Source organism: Hyla sarda, chromosome 6 (assembly GCF_029499605.1).
Source record: "Hyla sarda isolate aHylSar1 chromosome 6, aHylSar1.hap1, whole genome shotgun sequence".
NCBI classification, from domain to species: Eukaryota; Metazoa; Chordata; class Amphibia; order Anura; family Hylidae; genus Hyla; species Hyla sarda.
In genome coordinates, this window is record NC_079194.1 from 176,510,521 (window position 1) to 176,535,213 (window position 24,693).

The 24,693-nt window shown below is 42.1% G+C and overlaps 1 protein-coding gene across 1 annotated transcript in view; it reads right to left on the reverse strand.

Annotated features, from left to right (window-relative positions):
• Positions 1-943: 943 nt before the first annotated feature.
• The window catches only part of CHST4 (carbohydrate sulfotransferase 4), an 88,427-nt gene continuing 64,677 nt past the window's right edge, over positions 944-24,693 (reverse strand). Inside the window, exon 2 of the mRNA XM_056528146.1 lies at positions 944-2,148. Within this exon, the coding sequence (XP_056384121.1) occupies positions 944-2,134 (1,191 nt within the window). The 5' untranslated portion in view covers positions 2,135-2,148. The remainder of the gene's footprint in view (positions 2,149-24,693) is intronic.

The following is a 24,693-nucleotide window of genomic DNA, read 5'->3' on the forward strand; positions in this document are numbered from 1 at the left end:
ATAGACCCGTATGACCCGGAATGGCCGCAAATCGCCGGTGTGAATTCACTGGCGATTTGCGGCAATCGCCGACATTGGGGGGTCTCAGGACCCTCCATGGGCATTGGCACGGGATGCCTGCTGAATGATTTCTCATCACCGCCCAGCGAGCGGCAGTGTTTGGAAATGTGGAGGGCGTACAGGTACGCCGTCCGTCCTTAAGTGACGGGACGCGAGGGCGTATCCCTACGCCCTCTGTCTCCAACGGGTTAAAAGGGTTTTCCCATCTGAATAAGTTATCCCCTATTCACAGGATAGGGCATAACAAGCAGATTGTTTGGGATCCAAATGCTGGAAACCCTAGAACTAATTGTCTCCAGAATGAATGGTGAGGACCATGCTTGTGCAGCCACAGCTCCATTCATTGTCTATTGGGCTGACAAATATTTCCAAGCGCTGAGCTCAGAAATGTTCAGCATCCCCATAGACAATGAATGAAGCTGTGGCTGCACAGGCATGGTCCTCACCATTCATTCTGGAGACAATTAGTTCTAGGGTTTCCAGCATTCTATGGGAGAGCCAGAGATACATGAGCACTGTACTCATGTATCTCCGGCCTTCCTATAGACAGTGCATGAAGGGTACATCTTGACCACCGCCAGTCCGTTCACAAGGATAGCCAGTATTCTCAACACAAATCTTCAGAACACTTCAGGGCGCCGGGTAGGAGATTGCGGGGGTCCCAACGGTTGGACCCCCCTGCATTCAGATACTTATCCCCTAACCTAAAGAAAAGTACTTTAACTAGATGGGATAACCCCTTTCAAGCTAAATAAAATACAGAGGGGGAATAGTGTTAAAACTACTGTTCTGCCATATTAATCAGGGTTTACACATTATTTACTTTATTTAGCAGTCTTTATTTTAGAAGCTTACTTATTACAGTATAATAAATTGTGTCTCTTCATGATTCAGAATCAGAAAGTTTCCCACTTGTTTTTGCTCTTTCTGGTATAGGCAGCAATAATTCATAATTTAAGTCATTTTGTGCCTCTTTGCTTTTAAGACGTTTGTACCCAAAAACTTCCATGGCCTCGGCACACAAATCTTGTATCTTTTGAACAGATTCAAACTGTAGAGACTTCCTCCATGCCTTAGAGACGTTGACTGCATCTCTGGAGTTGATAACAAAACTGTTCCCTTGGCCTTTCCCGTGGGTTAAATTGTGTATCCAGTTTTTTAGTTTCGGGGTGAAATTTAGTTTACCGAATTCATACATCTGCCTAGCTTTTTCAATAGGATCCCTTACTATGTCTTCATAACGTACCATCATATAACGACTATTTAGGGCACTGTGTCTGCCATTGTTAACCGAAAGATAGATGTCTACTTGACTCTTACATATTGTTTCTATTAGTTTATAGGGAATGTCCTTCCTTTCATTACTAAATTTGCTTTTTGGTAAGCTCTTTACAATGATATCATTATCATAAGAGAGCTCTTGAGATGTTTTCTCCCGGGACTGAAAGACAGCACGGGGATCTCGCACCAAGTGTAGGACTTTGAGGTTGAGAGATGGATCTTTAAATAATGGATAAATGCTCTTCAAATCAAATATTCTCACTTCTTTCATTATAATATGGCTGTAGGTCTTACATGAATTTTCAATGGTGTCAAATGGGTATCCACGACAAAGCTTACGGCAATCAGTCTGGGATATGATGTCATTACGCTTAAAAAGATTGCAGGCAGGTAGAGAACACAAAGCTCGACTGGTCTCCCATTGAAACAAAGTTGTTTTAACCCTTTCCTGTGGCATATAGGCATCAAATACGGACATGTCACATAAAAAGATAGAACGGATCAAGTCCCGCACAGCCATTTGTAAGACTTTAACATTATTATTTGGCAAAGAAGCCCACACATGCCAAGCAGGTTCCATCAGATAGAAGACATCAGGATGCTGACTGAAGATTTGACCAGTAAAGGAAGAACCCGATCTCCAAGTAGATATTATAAGGATGTGCATGTTCTCAGGTTTCTCTACAGGAGGAGTCTTCTTGTATTGCAGACTCATCATAACACAAATGAATCCCATTGTCTGAGCTATTATTAGGAATAACAGAGAAACCTTGCCTCCATAGACCTTCAACATAATCTACATGAGCCCTATGTAAAGGAAAGAAAAGAAAAAAACCATTTAAAGGAAGGATCATTATAATAATAGCTTAATTATGTTATTCTTGCAACGACTATACCGCACCCTTATGCCACAAAATGTATGTTGTACAATTTTTTGTAACTTTTTGGTTTCGTTTTCTGTGCCTGGCAGGTTTATCAATCATTTGCACCTTTTATCTGATTTGCACCTACTTTTTAATATTTTTTTGTCAGCGGAAGTGGACATGGTTTATTTTTGGCGTGCCTGTCATGTGCATTTTGAATTAAAAGGGGGAATTCTGGTATCAGAAACTTGTATTTAAAAAAAAGACGGTTGCTTCAAGATGTATAATTGACCAATATAATGTTATCACAATTTGTACTGGCTTTAGAATGCTTTAGTGTGATTCGCACCTGACTGAAAGCTTTAAGGGGTACTCCAGCGCTAAGACATTTTATCCCCTATCCAAAGGGGCCTATGGGAGGGGGCGTGACAGCTTTGGTCCCTCATGGTGTCATCACCTCTGACCATTCCCTACAGTCTACATCACCATCTCCCTCTTATATGCACACATACCTTTTTATGTAACATTTAGGCTGTGTTCACACGTTGCTGGTTTATGTCCAATTCTTGTCAAAATCATGACAAAAGGTGCACTATTTTAATGTGATTATGCAAATCGTGAAGCACATTATTTTAACTACAATCTGCATAATCATAGTGAAATAGCGTAATTTATGATGCAGTTTCAGAGAAGTGTCACAGCTAAAGGCAAAGGAGCCGACAGTCAATAAATGCATTTATTGTTTTGCAACTCTGGGTAGGGAACTGGCAGGAGTGCTGTGGGAGTGGAGTAGGAAGGATAGGAGGAATGTGATGAAGAGCTGGAGAAAGCAATGCATTCTGGGAAATGTAGTATTAAGCAACTGCTCAACCACCAAGCACAGGATTAAGACCCTCAAAAAGAATTGACTTTTGGTGGTTTTAGAACTGGGAAAGCTGTAAGAAATGCTATATTCTTCTACAACATTTTTATGGTTTTAAAGGGATACTCCGGTGGAAAACATTTTTTTTTTTAAATCAACTGGTGCCAACAAGTTAAACAGATTTGTAAATGACTTATATTAAGAAATCTTTACCCTTCTAGTACTTTTTAGCAGCTGTATGCTACAGAGGAAATTCTTTTTGAATTTCTATTTGAATTTCTTTTTTGTCTTGTCCACAGTGCTTTCTGCTGACACCTCTGTCCGTGTCAGAAACTATCCAGAGCAGCATAGGTTTGCTATGGGGATTTTCTCCTGCTCTGGATAGTTCTTGATAAGGGCATCAGATGTCAGCAGAGAGCACTGTGGACAAGACAAAAAAGAAATTCAAAAAGAAAAGATTTCATTTGTAGCATACAGGTGCTAAAAGGTACTGTAAGGGTAAATATTTTTTAATAGAAGTTATTTACAAATCTGTTTAACTTTCTGGCACCAGTTCATTTAAAAAAAAAATGTTTTCCACTGGGAGTACCCCTTTAACCTGACGTTGTCAAGAAGAGGCAAATCATAGATGATTTTAACACTTTGCTCCCACTGGAAAAATGTCTGCAGGCACCCATTCGCCTAAAACATGCACTCCTCTACATTATGGGTATATTCACACATGCAAAGAATATGCTTTGTAAATCATACAGATTACATCTTTGTCAGTAGCTGAAATCATCCATGAAACTGAAATGCCATGACTTCTGCATTGATTTGCAGGGCCAATTGGAAGAGGACAAATTTGCTGACAGGCTTATGTTTAGCAATGAGGTGACCTTGTACCTCAATGGTAAGGTCAATTGTCACAACATTAGAATTTGGGGGGTCTGAAAAACCATGTGCCCTTATTGAGCACTTGTAAACATGTTCTGTGCAAAAAGAACAGTCTATGGTCACTTCTTTTTTACTGAGGATACTGTGACAGGCCACACCTACCTGGACTGGATAATCCCAAAGATAGATGAAGATCTCCCAAAATAACTGCAGGATGGTCCACCTTCACATTTCCATTTGGATGTTCACGACAGCTGAATGAAATTCTATCGGGACGTTGGGTCAGCCGCACTAGAAATGATTCACCAAGGTTGTGCTGGTCTCCTTGGTTGACAGATCTAACACAACTTTTTTCAGTGGAGTTACATCAAGGTGCATTAGCCCCCCCCCCCCCCCCCCCCCGCCACAGGATCTGGTAACCATCTGGACAGAACAGAACTAGCAGCCTGACATCTGCCTTGTCACCAATGCAAATTATTTTGGACATGGATTGTGTGTCTTTTTATGTAAATAAATATGTTATGTTCTCTCAGACAAAAAGGTAACCTGATGTATACCACTAACTTACCTATTCACTTGAATAATCAGGGATTCCCATTGTTGTCTCTCTTCTTTATTTTATCTATACAGATGAGACTATAAAACTTTTTTATAGTCTTATAATTGTTTTCAGTGAGATTAATGGTCCGTAATAGTGGGTTATAGTGCAATGATATACAGTACATCAGTACAATTTACCTATACACCCCTTACTTTGATACAAAGCTCCCCCTGTATCTGGGTATCTTGATCAAACATAAAGGGGTCATGTATTAAGCTTATTCTGGAGCTTCACGACCAAAAAGAAGGCCACACAGTAACCGTAGATGAAAATACAAATATAACACCTTTATTGTTTATACATAAAATTAAACATTATTAAAATGGTACAGGCATTGCAGATATCAGAAAAGAAAAATGAGGGGTATACTCAAAGGAAACTACAAAATTAGGAAACATAGTGCATATGACTTAAAACAGTTGCATAAAGCAAGCAAAAAATAGTGTATAAACACACAATGGACCACATAATAAACAATCAAATAATATAGCAGATTGTGCACCCTGTGTAGAGATACCTCACCTCAGTCCCAAACGCACGTTTTCGCCCTTTTGCTTCATCAGGGGGCATGTATAGAGTCACATAAGGGAAGGGTATATATATGCTGCAGTGTCCAATCATCCGTACCTCACTCATAATGGACGTCCCACTCAACCAATCATCCACCTTATTAGTCCTCATATAATCAATGGTACAGTGCATAGTCAAAGTATTCGGACCCCTTGAACTTTTTGACCTTTTGCCACATTTCAAACAAAAATATATAAAACTGTAATTTTTTGTGAAGAATCAACAAGTGGGACACAATCATGAAGTGGAATGAAATTTATTGGATATTTCAGGACCATTCTGGAAGAAAAACTGATGTCTGCAAAAGATCTGAGACTGGGACAGAGATTTGTCTTCCAACAAGACAATGATCCAAAACATAAAGCAAAATCTACAATGGAATGGTTCACAAATAAACATATCCAGGTGTTAGAATGGCCAAGTCAAAGTCCAGACCTGAATCCAATCGAGAATCTGTGGAAAGAACTGAAAACGCTCTCCATCCAACCTCACTGAGCTCGAGCTGTTTTGCAAGGAAGAATGGGCCAAAAATTCAGTCTCTCGATGTGCAAAACTGATAGAGACATACCTCAAGCGACTTACAGCTGTAATCGCAGCAAAAGGTGGCGCTATAAAGTATTAACTTAAGGGGGCTGAATAATTTTGCACGCCCAATTTTTCAGTTTTTTATTTGTTAAAAAAGTTTGAAATATCCAATAAATTTCGTTCCACTTCATGATTGTGTCCCACTTGTTGATTTTTCACAAAAAATTACAGTTTTATATCTTTATGTTTGAAGCCTGAAATGTGGCAAAAGGTCGAAAAGTTCAAGGGGGCCGAATACTTTCACTATGCACTGTATGTCGTAGTCATTGTAAGGTAGTTTGCGTCATAGGTGTGCGCATATGAACGGATATGTGTTTCCGGCATACCGGGATAGTAAGACCCACATCGCATGAGATGACAGTGACGTCACTGTCATCTCGCGTGATGTGGGTCTTATTATCCCGGTATGCCGGAAACACATATCCGCTCACATGCGCACACCTATGACGCATACTACCTTACAATGACTACCACATATGTTGATTATATGAGGACTAATAGGGTGGATGATTGGTTGAGTGGGACGTCCGTTATGAGTGAGGTATGGATGATTGGATACTGCAGCATATATATACCCTTACCTTATGTGACTCTATACACGCCCCCTGACGAATCAAAAGGGCGAAAACGTGCGTTTGGGGTGAAGTATCTCTACACAGGGTGCACAAACTGCTATATTGTTTGATTGTTTATTAAGTGGTCCATTGTGTGTTTATATACTATTTTTTGCTTGCTTTATGCAGCTGTTCCGAGTCATATGCACTATGTTCCCTAATTTATTCTGTGTCCCTGATACATTTGTATTTTTCTTTGAGTATACCCCTCATATTTATTTTCTGATATCTGCAATACCTGTGCCATTTTAATAATGTTTGTTTAATTTTATGTATAAACAATAAAGGTGTTATATTTGTATTTTCATCGGTTACTGTGTGGCCTTCTTTTTGGTGGTGATTACGGTAGTGGCCACAGGGTACAACAAGTATAGCCATTATTGTTCAGTGATTATTCTGGAGCTTGAATAATATGCCACATTTATGAAGCTAGATTAGCTAGCAAAAAATGACTATATCCAACACCAATTATTTTGCTAGATCCAAGCTACTCGTAACAGACAAAAATGGGGGAAGTGCCTAAAATTTTTAATTAATATACGTTAAAATATCACCAAATCAGAAAGGTGGATCCCGAAGAATAAAGATTGAAGCAAGGTATATACCTAAATATTCCATAAAAAATCAGCAGCACAATGCTGTGTAATGCACACAGGAATATAGCATGCCCAATAATATCGTTTGGGCATGCATCTTTATACAAAATGTACACTCTAGAAAATGCTTGCTTCTGGACAAGATAACATAACCAATCTTCACCAGTTCCCAACATACGTTTCTATCCCTTGGTGCCAATAAATTATTCACCAGGGATGTTCTCAGGGGATTGGTACCAGATTGTATACATACATAGATTGAATTAAATATGCGCAAGATTTACTAAATTATCACAAGGGGTATATGCCCAACTTAAGTATATTGGGAGACTATATCCCCTCTTTATCCAGAGTTAAGTGTATGTTAAGTCTCAACCTCAGGATGGGCCATTTATATGGATAAACCTTAATAAAATGGGAATGGTTGGTGATATTAACTTCCTGTTTGTGGCACATTAGTATATGTGAGGGGGGAAACTTTTCAAGATGGGTGGGGACCATGGCGGCCATTTTGAAGTCAGCCATTTTGAATCCAACTTTAGTTTTTTCAATAGGAAGAGGGTCATGTGACACATCGAGCTTATTGGGAATTTCACAAGAAAAACAATGATGTGCTTGGTTTTAACGTAACTTTATTCTTTCATGAGTTATTTGCAAGTTTCTCTTTGTTTACAGCCATTGACATGTCGTCGAGGTTAACACGTGAGGAGCGGATAGAAATTGTAATGTCTGGTGAACGCAGTAACCGGGTCATTGCAGCAGATTTCAATGCAAGACACTCTACGAGACCACCCATCTCCCATGCTAAACTTAGCAAACTGCTAAGTTTAGTGAAACTGGTTCAGTATTGGATTTGCCAACATGTGGACGCATGAAATCTGTCACTAATGAAGAAACATCAGTGGCTCTCCTAGCTTCATTCAGCAAGAGCCCACAGTGTAGCACTCACCGCATGTCACTGGAGAGTGGCATTAGTCAAACATCCCTTCGGCGCATATTAGCTACTCACAAATGGCACCCTTACAGACTCCAGCTACTGCAGCATCTCAATAATGATGACCCAGATCGGCGCACTGGATTTGCAGAATGGGCAAAACAAAAATTGGAACAGGACCCTCAGTTTACGCAGAATATTTTGTTCAGTGATGAGGCAAACTTTTATGTGAATGGTGAAGTTAACAAACAAAACCACCGCTATTGGTCTGACACTAACCCACATTGGCTAGATCCCTCCAAGACTGTTGAAACACAAAAATTAATGGTATGGTGTGGTATTTGGGGTACAAAGATAGTGGGGCCATTCTTCATCAATGGAAACCTCAAGGCCACTGGATACGCAAAATTGCTACATGATGATGTGTTTCCCTCTTTATGCACTGAAGCTGGCACGTTCCCTGAGTTTTTCCAGCAAGATGGTGCACCACCACATTATGGGTGTCAGGTCCGAGCATTCCTAGATGAACAGTTTCCTGGAAAGTGGATTGGTCGTCGTGGGCCAGTTGAATGGCCCCCAAGGTCTCCCGATCTGACCCCCTTAGACTTTTATCTTTGGGGTTATCTGAAGGCAATTGTTTATGCTGTAGAGATACGAGATGTGCAGCACCTGAAACTATGGATATTGGAAGCCTGTGCTAGCATTTCTCCTGCGGTGTTGCATACAGTGTGTGAAAAGTGGGAGAAGAGGGTTGCATTGACAATCCAACACAATGGGCAGCACATTGAACACATTTTATAAGTGGTCAGAAACTTGTAACTAACTCCCTTGTAAAAATTCCCAATAAGTTTGATGTCACGTGACCCTCTTCCTATTGAAAAAACAAAAGTTGGTTTCAAAATGGCCGACTTCAAAATGGCCTCCATGGTCACCACCCATCTTGAAAAGTACACCCCCCCCCCTTCACATATACTAATGTGTCACAAACAGGAAGTTAATATCACCAACCATTCCCAATTTATTAAGGTGTATCCATATAAATGGCCCACCCTGTAGAACCAAGCATAGAGAACATAAAATGTCTCATTTATAGGTAGTGAAAACACTCAGACAAGGGGAGATCCCAACGAGAGACCAGTTTTTCAAAACGTAAGAGAGAACGAGAGATTGGGTCAACTACATCTTCCCAGCAAAATAAGCCCCAAGATCTCTACTCCCGTACCATATCAGAAGAAAGACCAGCAGGGAAATCAGGATGATAAAGGAATGACCGCAGAGGGGAAGGAGAAGAAGACAGTTTGAACTTCCTAGAGCAATACCCCCACACGTACTTGGAGAAAGACATAGGACCCAGAAGAGGAGAAAGAGAAATAGCAGATGTAGGAGTGCTCCACAGGAGGGTATTAGGATGGAAGGGGGTCAGCCACAGCTTTTCCAGCTCCATCCAGCAGCTATATGCATGATACGTGGACCAGGCCGCAAGATGGCGCAGATGAGCAGCCCAATAGTATTTTGTCACATCAGGAACTGCCAAACCCCCCATGATTCTACTAGCCATCATTACAGACTTCGGGAGACGATGACACTTCCCGTCCCATATGAAACGAAAAATGGCCAACTGAAAAAAATGAAGGGCGGAAAGAGGCACCCGAATTGGTATCATCTCGAAAAAAGAAAGTAATTTTGGGAGGATCGTCATTTTAACTGCCTCAATATGGCCAAAAAATTAGATGTATTGCGACCTCCACTTCTCCAAAAGAGCCCTAAGTTCTCGGAAAAGGGGGAGAAAGTTAGTAGAATAAGGGGAGGTGTAGCGGGAAGTAATATGAACACCCAGATACTTAACTGCAGAGGAGGACCATTTAAAAAAATAGAGCGTAAGAGGGAAGATAGAGACACAGGAAGGTTCAGGGGAAGGGCCTCCATTTTGGAAAGATTCACTTTATAACCAGAGACCACACCATAAGCGTGGAAAGCTTTGTAAAGATTAGGAAGTGTAAGCAAAGGCTAGAAAGTGTGAGAAGTACATCGTCAGCAAATATGCAGATCTTAAATTCCCTACTATGGAGGGAAATTCCAGTGATGTCTGGGTCCCACCTGATCATGGCAGCCAGAGGTTTAATTCAAAAAGCAAAAACCAGGGGGGAAAGCGGACAACCCTGATGTGTACCATTAGACAGAGGGAAAGTCGGAGAAGATGAGTGAGGAAGTTTGAGCAAAGCAGTAGGAGAGGAGTAAAGACCCCGCAATGCAGTTAGAAAATTACCCGTGATATAAAATTTCTGGAGGGTAGCAAAAAGAAACGGCCACCCATCCTATCAAAGGCCTTTTCAGCATCCAAACTAAGAATTAATGCCTGTTCGGACCTCCGATTGATTAAATCGACAGGACCCACCACCCTTCTAGTATTATCACCACCCTGATGGCAAGGGATAAACCCTACCTGATCCTTATGGATGAGGGAAGGAAGAAAGGAGCTGAGCCGAACCACTAAAATCTTGGAAAAAAGTTTCGGGTCCGAGTTGAGAAGGGCAATTGGTCTATAAATAGAGCAATCACGAGGGTCCTACCAGGCTTAGGTATCAGGGTAATTAAAGGGGTTCTCCGGTGCTTACACATCTTATCCCCTATCCAAAGGATAGGGGATAAGATGCCTGATTGCGGGAGTCCCGCAGCTGGGGACGCCCGTGATCATTCACGCGGCACTCTGTTTGTAATCAGTCCCCGGAGCGTGTTCGCTCCGGGTCTGATTACGGGCGACTACAGGGCCGGCGGCGTGTGATGTCACGCCTCCGCCCCATGTAACATCACGCTCCGCCCCTCAATGCGAGCCGACGGGAGGGGGCGTGATAGTAGCAAAAGTGGAACAAGCTTAGGTACAAGTATGGAGGAGTAAGTTTTATAATATAAGTACGTAAATCCATCTGGACCGGGGGGGGGGGGACCAACAGGAAGGGGTTTAAGGACCTCTAGGAGTTCCTCTCCAGTAATAGGAGCGTTTAGGATCTCACGATCAGCCCCCGACAAAGTAGGTAAGCCGCATCGGGAGAGGTAGGATTCAAAAGCAGCTGCACGCTCCACCATGTCAGATGGAAGCTGGGAAGGAAGGGAATAAACACCGGAATAATAGTCGACAAGTAGACAAGATATATCAGCGGGATGGTAGCAGAGACCACCAGAGGAGTCTTTTAGAGCCAAGGGGGACTGAGCGACTGCACGTTCACGTAGGCGCCTGGCTAACATAGTGTGGGTCTTGTTACCTTTTTCATAGAAATGTTGTTTAGCGTACAGTACTTGTCGCTCCACTCTGTGGAGAACCAGATTGCCCAACTGGCCCGAGCAGCCACCAAGCGCCTCAGGACAGATCGAGAGGGAGAGGATACTAAGAGAGCCTCAAGGTGTGTAATCTGCAAACAAAGTTCCCGGGAGCAAGCCAGAACATCACGCTTAAGGCGGGCGCCCAGGGCAATACAATGTCCCCGCACAACCGACTTATGAGCTTCCCAGAGAATGGCTTGCAAAGAGACTGAACCCTCATTTGTAGTTAAGTAATCATTCAAACATTTCTGGATTGACTCCCGGGAAGGCAATGGTTTAAGAAGGGAATCGTTAAGGCGCCAGTGACTGTTCCGGAAACAAGAAGGTGAGAAAGAAAGGAGAACTGGACAGTGATCCGACCAAGCTATGGGATCCTCCAGAATACCCTCTACCACCACATAGCGCCACTGTGAGTCAAGAAAGGAAGAAGAGACTTGAAGTGGACAGGATCGAGAGATGAGAACAGCTACCCCTGCCACCCTCCTATCAGAAACAGCCAAATATACCTGTGGGTAAAGATGATTGAGGAATTGAATGGATCCAGAGTGGTCAAAGTGTGTCTCCTGGAAAAAAAACTAACTCCCTTTGTAACAAACGCCTCTTAGAGGGGGAGTTGAGGCCATTAACGTTTATGGAGACACACCTAACCATGATGGATGAGTTGAGGGAAATACAGCCAATGAAGAGCCATACTCACAAAAAGGTACCTTCCGAACGCGGAGGAGGAGGAGACTGAGAACCCAGGACTCCAGTGAGAAAAGGCGGGGAAACAGAACCTAAGGGAGGACATAGCCAAGAGAGAGGGAAAAAGAGGAGGCAACATGGGGACCGACAGACAAACATCAAACAGACTAGACTAAATAAGACTGAACAAAAACAAAAATGAGCAGTCAATTGAACCATTGGCATAATAGCCAATGCGGAGGCCAAGGACACCAAAAAGTGGACAATAAGCCAAAGCATGGGCAGTCCATTGCTATAGCCTCAAGGGGGACAAAATGGGAGAACACCACAAACAGGTAAGCACTCCACCCCAAGGCCATGGCAGAAGAAAATATCATGAAAAAAGAAACTATGGGTGATCAAAGAATGCCTCAGCTTAAGAGCAGTAATAAATGCAAAAACATTATGGTACAGTATTTAACTAACTCTGTGATACAGGTAGAGAAAGACCAAAACCAACTAATTAATGTCCCGACCAGGAACAGTGACAGTATCAGTAAGGAGGGGGGGGGGGGGCAGGGTTTTCAGGTCGCCTCCGGTAGCCCCCTGCACTCGGATGTTGTTGTATCTCCCTCTATTATCCAAATCCTCTACATGGGCTTGCAGGTCACTGAGAAAGTCCATTTGTGATGCAATGGTAGAATGGAGCTGAGCGATGTAGGCCCTGGTAGCCTCCTTCAGAGACATGCTGTAAATCTTGGCGGAGGTATGAAAGTTTCAGCAATGAGCGAGCGAAAGTCCTCTTTAGTTGGAATTTGAAAGAGGAGCTGGCTGAGGTCGGTATTGCAGAGGAGGGTGCTGGGAAGCCTGAGCAGGCCAGATCTGTATCAGACAGTGCATCCCAGGATGCAGGTGAAGATGCCAGCTGAGGAGGCATTGGGAGCACCGGAGATGGCCTAGGGCTCCCATGAGAGTGCTGACGGAAGGAAATGGCAGCCATTTTAAGGAATCTCACAGTCCTCTGTGTTTGGGGAGAGACAAGAGGAATGCAGCATGCAGAGTGGACACCAGGGTTTAATGGGAGCAGAGGGTTTTCAGGCACAGATTCAGTCTCTAGGGTGGGCAGAGCAGAAGATGTGCCAGCTCCCCAGTCAGGAGATGCAGATGAGGGGAGTGCAAGGTGAGGACGCCCCCCTGCAGACCCCAGTGAGGTAGGGGATGCCAGACCACGTGTTACTGCAGCCCAAGATGGTGGCCCTGTAGACAGGCAGGGGGAGGAAATCAGACTGCCCACCTGGGAGGGCAACTTATCAGCGCTCAGGGGACTTGGACACCTTGCTGGCTGGCTATGGGATGTACTCACCACCAGGTCCGGGAGCTGTGGAGAGGCTGCAGGCTTCTTTGCAGGAGCCGCGTCAGGTGCCGGAAGCTCCGGTGACTTCGCTTCAGCATAGCGCATAGACAACCTGGCAGCTGCACTGAGTCCAGGCAGAACAGTAGCAGGAGGCGACAGCTTTCGGGACGGCTTCCGTGTGGGCTCTGGAGCTGGCTGCAGGGAGGTAGGAGCGTCTGTGGCCGGAAACAAGGGAGGTACCCGGGAGCGGGAACGCAGACCATACAACAGGTCTGTAATGACCGACAGGCAGGCGGGTGCTGAGGCGTTCGGAGATACCGGAGAATGCCTCCAGGTGGGGTAGAAGGAGGTCGGGCAGCGGAGGAGAGCTTCCTATAATGTTGGGATGTCTTCCCCATGGAAGGTAGCAGGGTCACCCGCAATTTTAGGCAGATTAATGGCCGGAGGAGCGGGAGTAGACCTAGTGTGGGCCATCTCTGTTGGCGCCACGCCCCCAGAACAATGATAATTAAATTATTAAGTTCAAGAGACCGGGAAGCATTACTGAAAATATCAAGGGAGAAGGGAAAAATTGAATATGGAAGCTCTAATATTTACATATATCCAGACTTCTCCAGGGATACGCAGAGAAAGAGAATGTCCTTCAGAGAGGGGAAGAGAAGACTTAGGAATGCAAATGTCCCCTACTGATCATTGTTTCCACCACAGATGAGGACTGTTTTTAAAGGAAAAAAAATTTTTTTTATGTGCCAGAAGAATTATATAGTTGGTTTGATGCCCAGGGTTTATAAGATGAGAAAAGGGAGGGAGAGAGAGAGGGGGAGGGTGGATTGGCGTAAAGTAGAGAGATCCAAGAAGCGATAGATTGGATCATTAAAGGGGAACCCTGGCCCTAATACATCTTATCCAAAGGATAGAGGATAAGATGTATGAGCGTGTTTGTCCCGCCGCTGGGGACCCCCGCAATCTGTAATTCCGAACCCACCTTTGTGAGCTCTCCGCAGCGGCTCCAAGTGTGAAGCGTGACGACCATGGGGCCAGAGTATCAGGTCGTCACGCTTCACACTCGGAGCCTCCAGCGCTGCGGTGAGCTCACAAAGGTGGGTGCGGAATGACAGATTGCGGGGATCCCCAGCTGCGGGACCCCTGCAATCATACATCTTATCCCCTATCGTTTGGATAGGGGATAAGATGTATTAGGGCCGGAGTACCCCTTTAACCCCTTAAGGACCAGGGGGTTTTCCGTTTTTGCATTTTTGTTTTTTCCTCCTCACCTTTAAAAAATTATAACTCTTTCAATTTTGCACCTAAAAATCCATATGTTGGCTTATTTTTTGCGCCACCAATTCTACTTTGTAATGACGTCAGTCATTTTACCCAAAAATCTACGGCAAAACGGAAAAAAAATCATTGTGAGACAAAATTGAAAAAAAAAGCCATTTTGTAACTTTTGGGGGCTTCCGTTTCTACGCAGTACATTTTTCGGTAAAAATGACACCTTATCTTTATTCTGTAGGTCCATACGGTTAAAATGATACCCTACTTATGTAGGTTTGATTTTGATCGTTTTTCATGATATAAAATGCACTATTTTGGACGTTGGAATTTTTTTGCGCATACGCCATTGAACGCTTGGTTTAATTAACGATATATTTTTATAATTCGGAAATTTCTGCACGCGGCGATACCACATATGTTTATTTTTATTTACACTATCTTTTTAAATGGGAAAAGCTTCAAGCTTTTATTAGGGGAGGTATTAAATGATCTTTGTTCACTTTTTTTTTTATTCACTTTTTTTTTTTGCATTGTTATAGCTCCCATAGGGGGCTATAACACTGCACACACTGATCTTTTACATTGATCAGTGGTTTCTCATAAGAAACCACTGATCGATGATTATGCCGCTTGACTGCTCATGCCTGGATCTCAGGCACTGAGCAGTCATTTGGCGATCGGACAGCGAGGAGGCAGGTAGGGATCCTCCAGTTGTCATGTAAGCTGTTCGGGATGCCGTGATTTCGCCGCGGCGATCCCGAACAGCTCCCTGAGCTAACCAGCATGGTTTCACTTTCACTTTAGACGCGGCGTTCAACTTTAAACGCCGCGTCTAAAGGGTTAATAGCGCGCGGCACCGCGATCAATGCCGCACGCTATTAGCCACTTGTCCTGGCCTCTAACAGCGTGGCCCTGCGTTATAGATCGGAAGCGGACTCATGACGCAGCGTACGTCATGGGTCCTTAAGAGGTTAAAGGGGGGGGTAGGGGGGGTGGGAGAGGGACATCTGGCACCAAAGAAAGGAAGGAGAAATACGAAGGAAAGGGGTAAAGGGTAAAAATGAGTTACAACATGGAAAATAGATTGATAGTATGGAATATCAGAGGAATAAAGGAGAGATTGAAAAGAGTGTAAATTTTTGATAGAATAAAAAATTATTTGCCAGCAATAATATGCTTAATTGAGACTCACCTCACTGAGGATATGTTACACATAATAAAGAAAAAATGGGTAAAAGTTGGATTTCATTCAACGTTTCAGTAGGTGTCTCAGTATTGAATAACGAGAAAATAAACATTCAGATATGGAGGCAGTAGAGAGAAACTTGTACCCGCACTACTCACGTTCAAGTTGGATCTTGGATGTAGGGAGAGACCAAATCCAGTAAACCCGTGCTCAGCTGGAAAAACCATAGTGTTTAGAAATCCTCAGATGAAGAAGAAGACCGGGGCACCAGGTATAAATTGCAAGTAAAAGGCTTCTTTATTGCAGCATTGCAGGACACAGAGGTGTCAGACCAGAATGCCTCAGATATACTGTTAAATATGTGATCAGAAGGGGAGATATGTATTTCTGTATGCAAATTGGGGGAATGTTGATGTAGTATTGGCTTTTGTGTATATACCACCACCATTCACTTTAGGAGTATTATACAAATTAACTGAATTTACCAGAGGAAAACAATATAAAGAAATATATGTAATGGGTGACTTTAACAACATAATGGATAGTGAAAGAGATAGTAAACAAGTAGTAAACAAAACAGAAGAGGTCAATCGGTTTTAGCAAGAGGAAGTAGCTCGGCATCAAGAATTAATCTGATTCTAGTTAACAAAGAGGCTCAAGTAGGAATTAAAAGTATGAGTTATGAATCACGAGGAGTCTCTGATCATGCTATGATAGTGTGCTGTGTGAAAAAAGGGGAGGGAAGGAACAAGAAGCAAAGGAAAATTTGTATTAATCCTCACTGGCTAAGTATAGAGGAGGCAACATCGGCAGTAAAGGAGGAATTAATTAATTTTTGGAATATAAATAAAGGCACATTGTGTGGGATGCCTTAAAAGCATATTTCAGAGGGATCTTGTTTTAGGAAAAAGAATGAAGAAATGGAGTTCCTGGAAAGAACTAGATAGTTGGAGAGGAAATATGCCAAGGAAAGAGATAAAAAAATATGGGAAGGAAAAGGTGAAAGTACAGAAGCATTATAGAGATCTGATGATAGAAAAAGCGCAACACAGGGTGTTCCTCTGGGGGCAAAAAAAAAAATTGTAGAAGGAGGCAAACTTAATAAATGGTTAACAAGTATTTTTAAGAATCAAAAAGAAAACAGTTATATTACTGGGCTGAGAAATAAAGATGAAAATATGGTACAAGGAAAAGAAGAGATAGAGGAGGTGGTATATGATTAATACCAGGAATTATATAGATCTGAAATTAGGGGAAATTAGAAAGTAAGGATTAAATATTTAAAAGAATTTAATCTTCCGAGAGTTAAAGAAGAACAGAAACCGTATCTGAATGCTGGTATTAATTTTTTAGAACTACAGGAAACATTAAAATCTTTTACTGGGAATTCATCACCAGGATCTGATGGCCTTGTATTTGAAGTTTACAGGAGATTTATGGATCCACTGCTGTCCTTCCTAGGGGCAGTAAAACATGAATCCTTGGAAATAGGGACTTTGTCCCCCACTATGACAGAGGCTATAATTATATTGATCCCAAAAAAAAGGGAAGGACGGCAGTGAGATAGAAGCATTTTGTCCGATATCATTGCTAAACGTAGACTATAAGATTTTTGCAAAGCTCTGGACCAGAAGACTGTCAACGCTATTGGGAGATATTATAGGAATAGAGCAAAAAGGATTTGCTCTATTGGTCATACTGACCTTTTTGAAGGCTTTGGGGTAAATGGGACATTGTCATTTTTATGGTGAATCCAGTAGAAAAAGTTCCAGTTATGGTTGAGAAATTTGGGCAGCTATCGGGTTTTAAAATAAACTGGGGAAAGTTATTCTTATTGCCTTTGGATGAAGATATTGTGGAACCCATCGGTAGAGTGAAAATACTTAGAACAATTGGTAACTTTGAATATTTAGGGATAGTAGTGTCCAAATAGACTGAGGAATATGAGAATTTAAACCTGAAACCCTTATTAGAAAGAGTAGGAAATAAGTGTAGGATATGGAGTGGATTAGGATCAAATATGTCAGATAGATTAGCGTTAGTGAAAATGGTAATTTTACCTATGATATTGCACTATTAAAGGGTGTCAACAATTTGGATCAAAGAAAAGTATAACAACTATAATACAACTAACATATATAGTACAAGAAATGCTGGGGAAATTGTTAAATAATGTGGGGATAAAAGCCACTAAAGTGGAAGAATAAAGAATAAGTTAGTGAAAAATATAGCTATATTTCAAGTATTAAATTACACTTGGGTGAATTTAAGAAAAATAATTGGTAGTAAAGGGAATTACATGTTTACCCCATTATGGGACAATATGTATTTACTAGAATTTAAAAAAAAAATCACAAATTATCAAATATGCAGGGCCAGATTAAGGCTGCCTGGAAGACGGAGCAATTCAGTATGAGGGGGCACCCAAACAACACCCCCAAGACAGTCCCCCCCCCCCCTCACCTCCCACTGAGACTTGTTGGCGGCTAGCAGGGATGGACTGACAACTCATAGGGTCCCCCATGCACCCACACCCATATAGATGCCCTGCCCACATACATTTTGGAAAGTTTTTGGGGGTGTGGGTTCGTTTCTACGCAATATATTTTATGGTTAAAATTACACATTATGTTTATTCTGTGGGTCCATATGATTACAACGATACCCATTTATTGTAGGTTTTGTTATATTTTACTACTTTTTGTGAGAAAATTAACATGCATAAAATTTTCCCATTCTGAACCCTAAAACACTTTTATTTTTCCGCATACAAGGCTATATGAGGGACCATTTTTTGTGCCATGATCTGTAGTTTTTAGCAGGATCATTTTTGTTTCGATGGGAATTTTTGATCGCTTTTTATAAATTTTTTATGGTATATGATGTGACCAAAAAGGAGCAATTCTAGACTTTGTTAATTTTTTTTTACATTTACGCCATTCACTTTTCCGAATCTCACCACTTAGTGCTGACTGACATCGCCCCCCGACATCACCACTGAGTGCTCAGATATCACCCCCTGACTTCACCAGTGACATGACCCCCAATATCACCACTAAGTGCTCACTGACATCAACCCCCAACAAGTAATGTATGTACACATTAACCTCACCAGCAGAATAGTGAGTACAGCTCTGGAGTATAATACAGGATATAACTCAGGATCAGTATAGGATAAGTAATGTAATGTATGTACACAGTGACCTCACCAGCAGAATAGTGAGTACAGCTCTGGTGTATAATACAGGAAATAACTTAGGATCAGTACAGGATAAGTAATGTAATGTATGTGCATAGTGACCCAGCCAGCACAATAGTGAGTACAGCTTTGAAGTATAATACAGGATATAACCCAGGATCAGTACAGAATAAGTAATGTAATGTCTGTACACAGTGATCCCACCAGCAGAATAGTGAGTACAGTTCTGGGGTATAATACAGGATGCAACTCAGGATGGGTACAGGATAGGTAATGTAATGTATGTACACAGTGACTCCACCAGCAGAACTGTGAGTACAGCTCTGGTGTATATAGTTTATTAGTATGTTATGGTTATTATAGGAAAATGTCTTGTAAATATTTGTTTGTGTGGAGGAATGAGTGTGGGGTTGACCGGTGTTGTATTTTATGCTATGATGTTGGTTTTATGATTCATTATATTGATATGTTCTGTCAGATATGGTATGCTTATGTTTTGTACTTATTTATTGTTATGTTTAAAATTGTAATAAAAGATTTACAGAATATCACTCAGGATCATTACAGGATAAGTAATGTATGTACACAGTGACCCCACCAGCAGAATAGTGAGTGCAGTTCTGGAGTTTAATACAGGATATAACTCAGGATCAGTACATGGTAAGTAATGTATGTACACAGTGACCTCACCAGCCTCCAGATGTTGCAAAACTACAACTCCCAGGCATGCTGGGAGTTGTGGTTTTGCAACACTTGGAGGGACCCTGGTTGGAAAACACTGATGTACACAGTGACCCCACCAGCAGAATAGTGAGTGCAGCTCTGGAGCTCATGTGCATATACTGTATATTAGTGTCTTCCAACCAGGGTGACTCTGGCATGCTTTGAGTTGTAGTTTTGCAACAACTGAGACACCCTGGTTTGGAAACACTGCTGTATACAGTAACTTCTCACCAACAGATTGCAGGAACAACCCACCACACTACTCTCCTGGCTGCTCTGGGAACTTTAGCACTGCCCCCCTAGTCACATGATCGTGACATCACCACGGGTCCTCAAAGCAATCACCCCCTCCAGCATTCAGAAGGTACAAAGCAGGTCCTGATTGGGCAGTCACTGCCATTATGTTCTGTGTGGAGATCCCTGTTTTTTAGTGACTGACGACCAGGACCTGATGCAGAGGAAGCGTGGCCCCCTTTCTTTCCTGGCCATGCAGGGTGGGAGCAGGAGCTCCAAAAGCTCCAATGATAATCCGGCCCTGCAAATATTGGGGGGGGGGGAAAAGGGAATAAAAATTTAAATCAGATAATTAAGGAAGGAAGGTTGATGGGATGGGAGGATTAGGCATGGTTGTTCTCACTGGATAAGAAACTGAATTTTCTGTATATTCAATTATTTAATGTAATTATGAAAGAAGGGAAAAATGGGAAGCTATTTCTGAGAAAGTTATATAGGTTAATAATAAATAGGAGAAATAGGTTGCAAATTCCGAGATGTAAAAAAAAGGATGGGAGAAGGACCTAGGGGAAATGCAAGAGGAGGAGTGGAGTGAAAAATGCAAGAACATAAAAAGATCCTCAATTAATATGAACCACAGAATTATTAAATGTAAAATTGTACATCGATTATATTATACACCAGTTCTGTTGAATAAGATGGTGGTTAGGGAAAACAACAAGTGCCCTAAATGTCAAATGGAAAACGCTGAATTTACACATATGATTTGGAGCTGTAGGAAAGTACAGCAATTTTGCAAGGAGGTATGTAAAAAAATAAAAAGACAGTATGAAATAGAGATACAATTTCACATAAAAATGGCAGTGTTAGGCTTGAACAAGGAAGGAATGGAGTATAAAGAACATATATTAAAATTAACAGGGGGATTGTGCAGCTCGACTAGGTAGAAAATTAGATAACCGAGTTTAACTGTATAGCACCTAATACCCAAGGTGCTTGGCTAAAAACATGATGTGTGAAAAATAAGGTAACAGTCCTCAAGTGATCTAGGGAGAGGGGGGGGGGAGGGGGTGAAAAGGAGGAGGGAGAGGAAAGGGGAAATAGGAAGAAGTAGGAATCAGGTAGTAGAGGTGAACAAAAAGAGAGAGATTAGACCATAGAGTGAAAAATATATGGATTCAATGAAGAAATTAGATAAAATACAAAAAAGGGTAATAATATTAAAATTATTATGTCTAGCCAAAACTATTATACTGAGACATTGGTTTGCCCCAGAAACACCAAGGTTGGAAGAATGGGAAGGATTAGTTGGGAAAATTAAGAAATATGAGAAGACCAGAGTTATGGGAGATAAGCAATGAAGTGTAGTTCAGAACTTATGGGGAAAATGATAGTGCTGTAATTGAAGGAATAAGGAATAGAAGTGGTGCCAGGCAGCGGGGGTAGGGGTCAGGAAGCAACACTGATTGACAATCAATTTCACATGCTGTTGTGTAAATGGAGCAGACAACAGGTGGAAATTATAGGCAATTAGCAAGACGCCCCCAATAAAGAAGTGGTTCTGCAGGTGGTGACCACAGATTACTTCTCAGTTCCTATGCTTCCAGACATTTTGGTCACTTTTGAATGCTGGCAGTGCTTTCACTCTAGTGGTAGCATGAGACAGAGTCTACAACCCACACAAGTGGCTCAGGTAGTGCAGCTCATCCAGGATGGCACATGTGTCCACTCAAACAGACTCCATGAGGGTGGTATTAGGGCCCTACATCCACAGGTGGGGGTTGTGCTTACAGCCCAACACCATACAGGACGTTTGGCATTTGCCAGAGAACACCAAGATTGGCAAATTCACCACTGGCACTCTGTGCTCTTCACAGATGAAAGCAGGTTCACACTGAGCACATGTGACAGACGTGACAGAGTCTGGAGATGCTGTGGAGAACATTCTGCTGCCTGCAACAGCCTCCAGCATGACCGGTTTGGCGTTGGGTCAGTAATGGTGTGGGGTGGCATTTCTTTGGGGGGTGCACAGCCCTCCATGTGCTTGCCAGAGGTAGTCTGACTGCCATTAGGTACCGAGATGAGATCCTCTGACCCCTTGTGAGACCATATGCTGGTGCAGTTGGCCGTGGGTTCCTCCTAATGCAAGACAATGCTATACCTCATGTGGCTGAAGTGTGTCAGCAGTTCCTGCAAGAGGAAGGCATTGATGCTATGGACTGGCCCGCTCATTCCCCAGACCTGAATCCGATTGAGCACATCTGGGACATCGTGTCTCGCTCCATCCACCAACGCACATTGCACCACAGACTGTCCAGGAGTTGGCGGATGCTTAAGTCCAAGTCTGGGAGGACATCCCTCAGGAGACCATCCACTACCTCATCAAGAGAATGCCATATGGGCACGTGGAGGCCACACACACTACTGAGCTGCATTTAGACTTGTTTTACGGATATTACATTAAAGTTGGATCAGCCTGTAGTGTGGTTTTCCACTTTGATTTTCAGTGTGACTCCATATCCAGACCTCCATGGGTTGATACATTTGATTTCCATTTATAATTTTTGTGTGATTTTGTTGTCAACACATTCAAATATGTAAAGACAAAAGTATTTCTTACGATTAGTTCAGTTATTTAGATCTAGGATGTGTTATTTTAGTGTTCCCTCTATTTTTTTGAGCAGTATATATATATATATATATATATATATATATATGAATGTTGTATTATGGATGTATTATAATTAGTATTACACTCTTCTATGGCCTAGGGCCCATGGTAACCTTATCTTCCCCTGATGAATGACCCAGTTCCATATGTTGAGAAAGATAAATCTTACTAAACTTCTGAAAGAAAGTTTCAGCTTGTTAATCTGACACGTTTTTTTTATTTGTTGCCCTTATAAAACACTTTCACACTTCAGCCTAGCTGCAAGCACAATGGCATTCATTGACCCGCTATATAAGATAAGGGCAGAGAACAATGAGAAATTAATTTCTGCCACAAAAGCAGAGTTCAGGCTGTCGGCAGAGTTACTGTATCTTAATGAAAACATAATTATAGTACACAAATGTTGAAATGCCTGGTAACCTTTTTCAATGGGATATAAATGGAATGTACAATGCTTGTTTATTTGCATTCTTTAGTTGATTATTACAGAGATAGATTGATTATTACAGAGATATAACAATCTGATATTATTCAATCATCACTTGGTTATTCTACTGGCTTTGTTGATGTTGTCCATCAGGACAATCCTAGTTCACATACATCTTAAAGGGCATATGAGTAATATTGAAGGGACCCATCTCCCTTAGCCATATAGTGCAACATTTCTTCTGCCGCTGCATGGTAAATGTATAGTCATCTAGATTCAACCCTGACATAATCATATGTTTGCTTACAAAGTGTTGTACTGTGGTAGCCACAGGGTGTTAGCAGAAATACCTGATCACTTCATGATGCCAGGGCACCGTTATCCTATACACGGTTCAAGGTTGGAGACAGCTTCTCCTGGGACAGACACGGGGAGTAAATGAACACACCGACGTCAGGTTACGGATAACTGTCTTTACTGAGCTGGGTGCAGATGGTAATACACGTACAGCTGGCTTTACGTGAGAGAGTACAGCTTAACTCCTTGGGAGCCCTGTTGCCTTGCTGGGACTTGTGGTGCTTTCACCAAACAGATTAATACTAACTTGTGAGACAAGGTGCTGAAGCCTTTTCCGCAGGGGCATGAATTTCCCTCTTACGAGTAATCCTTGCAGGATGACCATTTGAGAATAGATTTGAGTTAGGCCTCTCCTCAGAGCATACAGCACAACACACCTGAACCACACTGTAGCTCAGACTGAACTTCACTGAAAAACTCCCCCCCCCCACCCCCACCAACGTCATTATACAGGGGAGACTTTAGGGGTTCCCATTGGCAGGCAAGGTCACATGGGGTTCACTACTCTCATTTAAGGGTAAAGTAACATATAAAACATATATACGGTATACACATAACAAGAATATAATTGATTTAGAAAAATATATATTACTTTGCAATAGAATGTAATCATATTTAATACTACAGCAAGTCCTTTGGTGGGCCCAACACCGTATGCTGCCAAGCTGCCCGAAAGAGTCCAAAGCCACAGGACAGCTATTGGTGCTGGAACCCCACAGTACTATGTGGAAAGCTCAGACCCAGTCAGTAGGATGTGTACAATCTTATTTTGTATAGGAAAGTCATGAACGTTCAGTGACCCAAAAAAAAGTCAGCTGAAGTCAACCAGAAAATGCATAACTACTCCAAGGCTGTAGCTGCTTCTAAGTAACCGTCCTGAGAAATAACCAGACGTCCTGAAAAATAGGATACAGATATACACTAAGGGGGGAGCTTATCAAAAATCTACACCTGTGTTTTTACATAGAAAAGTCTCCTCTTTTTTCCCTTTTACTCCAGCCTTGTCAGGTTTTAAAAAATTGGGTGGAGTTTGGTACAAAGGGGCATGACCTCCTGTACCCACTGCATTTACTGTTATTTATGTCAGAGTACTTGCATATCTGAAATCTATGGCCCGCTTAGGCTATGTTCACACAGCAGAAGATTTGCGGAATGTCCTCCCAGGAAAACACAGGCAGACATTCCACAAATAGCAGGTGCCGACTGGAACATGCCGGTGCTATGACAACTCGGAATTAAAGGGGGTTCGCAGATTTGTTCATTTTTATTATTTACAATTAAATATAACTATATTGGTTGAGCCCCAAATGTATTATTTTAACAAATAATAAAGGAATGCACAGGCTTAGAGGTATAGGGGATCAGCACCACCTTTAAAGCACTTCCAGAGGGGTATAACTCACAGTAATAGTGTGGACCGGCAGTGGCGTAGCTATAGACA